The 4,432-nt window shown below is 44.3% G+C and overlaps 1 protein-coding gene across 1 annotated transcript; it reads left to right on the plus strand.

Annotated features, from left to right (window-relative positions):
* The first annotated feature begins 561 nt into the window (after positions 1–561).
* On the plus strand, positions 562–3,356 carry LOC111072015 (protein toll-like). Its single transcript, XM_022363594.2, is given in 3 exon segments — positions 562–1,337; positions 1,394–1,592; positions 1,594–3,356. Coding segments are annotated over 3 exon segments (2,724 nt in total). The 3' UTR covers positions 3,343–3,356.
* The last annotated feature ends 1,076 nt before the right edge of the window (positions 3,357–4,432 follow it).

Here is a 4,432-nt window from a genome sequence, read left to right on the forward strand (position 1 = left end):
GCAAGAGATGCACGTTGCCGCTTGATTTCCCCCAGGTGCAGGACGACCCACACCCACCCAGCCACCATATGGAAAGGCCCTGCACTTCGTACATTTTCATATTTTCACTGGACCATCGCCAAAACAGATAAGAACACATAAACATAGGCGCATATACTCATACTCTCTGACCATTGCCACTATGCTGCCGGTTCTGCTCCACATAATCCACATAATCCACATGTGTGGCTGATTTTGATGGGCTCTGGGCTTATTTTGCGGTTTCAATTGGGCTTCTATTTTTGTTTGGGTTGTAAATTGCATTTAATGGCCTGCTGACTGAAGATCGAGTGAGTTTCGATTTGAGTTCTGTTTAAAAATAATTTCTATCAACAAAATGACTCTTATCGCAAGCAAAGTTTCTGCCAAGAATTTCCTGAAGTCGTTTCATCATCAAGTGGGAAAACACCCATATCCCCAAGGACTTGTTGGGAAATTAAACATTAACTTTGAAGCGATTGTGCAGCACATTAATTAGTGTATAATAAACCAGCATCGATTGCAGTTGCATTGTCGCGGAATATGTCGCGGAATATGTCGCGGAATATATTGGCACTTCTTGCTGTTGTCTTGGGCACAGAGCTATATCTCTGTACGATCCCCAAGGCGGGTTCATTGTGGAACATCAGAGAGGATTACTGTAAAATCTACTGTCGGGGATCTTGCTTTGGCTTTTTCAATGATAGAATGTGCTTCAAATCGAATAATCGAATCGAAACCAATCATTTTCAATTGGATCTGCAAGCGGGACATTTAAGGATCAAGTGGAAGGAGAGTCGAGGGTCTAGAGTGTCGAATGTGACCGCCATTACCGATGAAAGTGCAACGAAACTCGAAAGCCTAACAGTAACTGGAATCCCGAGCTCCGAGGATGTTCGATTTCGTCCTGGAATAGATTATATTCGAGATCTTGGCGTTGCCACAGTCCTAAAGTACGAAATATATTCCAAAGATCTGATAGTACTTGAAACTGAAAGCAGTTTAATGGAGGGACCTTCTGATTTGACTTTAATCTACACTTTATCCAGTGAGAGTTCCATAGATTCCCACGCCGCAAACACTTATATTCGGGGAACGATGAACAACTTGAAGACTATTCAGATTTGCCATGGGCAAGAGTCCCAAACTCCCGAGTTCTGGATGGAAGATGGTATTTTCAGAGGCAAAGCACAATTAAGGCTGCTCGCTTTTCAAGGATTCAAGATGGAAAATCTCACAGCGCACACTTTGGAAGATTTAAAAGGCTTGAAAATATTAAATTTTAGCAAAACAACTGTCAAGGATCAAAGCTTCTTGAGGTTCGTATGATCTGTGGATGGTTTCTTCTTGTACATTTTTTTACATGTTGTTTTAGTTCAGAGAATCTCCGGAATACATTGGAGAACTTTGTTATGGGCGGCACAGAGATTGCGATTGAAACGAGATATTTTGAGAACTATTCGCAACTAAAGTTTATTGCGGGTTCAAAATTTGAGCCCCATGAAAATGTCACTGCTTTTATGTGTAAAGAGAATTTTCTGTATTGCATGTTCACACGCGGAGTCCATGGGACGGCGTTGTCCGGTCGAATGCAAATGCAGATATGAGCCAAACGAAGGCGAGTTTATAATTGATTGTAGCGAACGAAATTTGAACGAAATTCCGCCCTTGCCAAGCCCGATTACAGGATTTACAACGCTTAAATTTCGCGGTAACAATCTCAGGCAACTGCCCAGCCACTCGACCTCCGGCTATGATCACGTGAATCGATTAGATGTCTCTGAAAATAATTTACATAGCCTACGGATAGAGCAGCTGCCGGAACATCTTGAGCGTCTGAACATTGCCTACAACAACATCTCCACACTCGATAAATACCTGGTGAACTATCTATACAAAAATCTATCCATCTCCCTAAATAATTATGGCAATCTGTTCATGCCGTATTGCGATGAGAGGCTATTTTCAGATTTCGACATTTTCTTCTCCAAGTTTCGGGAAAGAAGCGACAGCCACATCCGCAATTTTCTCACAGAACATGCACGAAGCATACAACTGACGGACGATCCCTGGTATTGCTTCTGGAAGATGGCAGGTGTCCTGTCGTCCTCCAGTCGGAGGGTACAAGTGGGCTACGAGAGGATATACGCTGTGGCCCTAGAGTTTTCCCAGTACCAAGGAGACTGTCCGGACTGCTGCACTTGCCTCAGAAATTCGTACACCATGGAATTCATCGTGGACTGCAGGGACGAAGGCCTCTCGGCGATACCACCACTACCTATGCCGACTTACGGCCAAACCGCCCTTTTATTTCAGAACAATAAACTCCGCGCATTGCCCAATGATACGTGGCCAGGGTACGGGAGTGTGGGGCGACTCTTTTTGGCCAACAATCGACTGACAGCACTCGATCATCTGCCGCACAACCTCACCTACTTGGACATTCGAAACAACAGAATATCTGCCATAAGGAGAAAGACTCTAGAGTTCCTTGAAAGGCGAAAGGAATCGTCAGATCTGAGGCTATTCCTGTCTGGAAATCCCTGGGCTTGCACTTGCGAGGAGAAGGATTTCTTGGGATTCGTGAAGGGAGGAGGTTCCAGAATCGGAGATGTCACAAATATCACCTGCGGGGACACCCCAGGGAACCTCCTGATAGACACAGAGGAGAGTGACATATGCCCCTCTGGCCTGGTGCACTATGTGACCCTCACCGTTTCGTTCATGCTGATGGTCCTGACCATAAACCTAATTATTTACTTCAAACAGCCCCTCCTGATCTGGTGCTACGAGCACGACGTGTGCCTGAGCCTCGCCGCCCGGAGGGAACTCGACGAACGCAAGAAGTTCGATGCATTTCTATCCTTCACCCACAAGGACGAGGAACTGATTGGGGAGTTCGTGGAGAGACTGGAGAATGGCGGCCAGAAGTTCCGACTCTGCTTCTATCTGCGCGACTGGCTCGTGGGCGAGTCCATTCCCGAGTGCATCAGCCAATCCGTGAAGGACTCGCGGCGCATCATCATCCTGATGACAAACAACTTCCTGAAGTCCACTTGGGGGCGTCTGGAGTTCCGTCTCGCTCTCCATGCCACCTCCCAGGATCGATGCAAGCGACTGATTGTGGTCCTCTATCCCGAGGTGGAGAACTTTGATGATTTGGACAGCGAACTGCGCGCCTACATGGTGCTGAGCACGTACCTCAAGCGAGACGATCCCAATTTCTGGAGCAAGCTGATCTATTCGATGCCACATGGTACTCGTAAAGCGCAACGTTGGGTCAAATGGAGTGCACATGCAGATGAGGTCATTGAGTTTACTTAGACAATGGAATAAATATGCGAATAATTGTTGAATTTTGTTGTTTTTTTTTTTTTTATTTGGAAGCTGTAGAGTAGCTCTACAAAAGTCATTTGCTTTAAATGGGGGAAAGTGCTCTGCACGAGCATCAATCTTGAGTTTCAAAAGAAGAATTTGCATAATTTATGAAGCAATTCTGGGGCTTGCGATTGCTGGATTGCTGCCACAGGAAGTGATTTAAGTGGCTGTCTGATTGTCTGATTGTTCCTCTCCCTACGCGCTGCTGCCCCGCCTAATGAGGAAACTAGAAACTCATTTCTGTCTCCCAATTGATGGTTGAACTTTTATTTCTGGTTTATTTTTATACATATTTAAGCGTCTGGCTTCTATGCTAATATGTGGAATTCTTGGCTTAGCTTCTGTGTTTTAAAAGGAGTTGCCCCCCTTTGTCACCCCGCGGAAAAGTGCCAGCAAACAGTCTTAATCCACTAAACCAAAAGACTTATCCACCTATTGATCTTTCACTCCACGTAAAAGACACAATCAAACCACCACAGAGGAATCTTTGCGTAGTTATTTGTCTGTTATCCTGTATCTTCTTTTGCTTCGGTTTAAAAGCCAAATCACAGAAAAAATAAAATAAAAATCATTGCAATCACAGAGCAGCTGCGATTTCGATGGCTGCATTTTGTAGCATTTTTTTTTGGCCCGAATTTTTGTCACACACACACACACACACAAGGGAATATAGAAAAAATGTCTCTCTTTTTGACCAAATGCACACACAGAGTTTTCTCTCGATTTTATTTTTTTTTTATTTTTTTCATGGAGTGAAGGCTGCGTGAAGTGAAGAATTAATTACACTAATTGACTTTGAGAGCTAACAAACCGAATACGCGCTGCTGCGCTGCTGCTGTGACCCTCACAGAGGCAAATGGAAATGGCAATGGAAAATGCCATAAAAACTGAGCCACAAAAATGCATGCAAAAGAGTTCGTTAGAGATACAAAATCTGTTAAAGGAATGCCAATGGCAGTACATTTTTAGATGTGAAAATATTGATTGGAATATACATACATATATTGCTATCTGGGCAGCGCTTCAAGAGCCGCTT

Source organism: Drosophila obscura, unplaced genomic scaffold, assembly GCF_018151105.1.
Source record: "Drosophila obscura isolate BZ-5 IFL unplaced genomic scaffold, ASM1815110v1 contig_179, whole genome shotgun sequence".
In the NCBI taxonomy this organism is placed as follows: Eukaryota; Metazoa; Arthropoda; class Insecta; order Diptera; family Drosophilidae; genus Drosophila; species Drosophila obscura.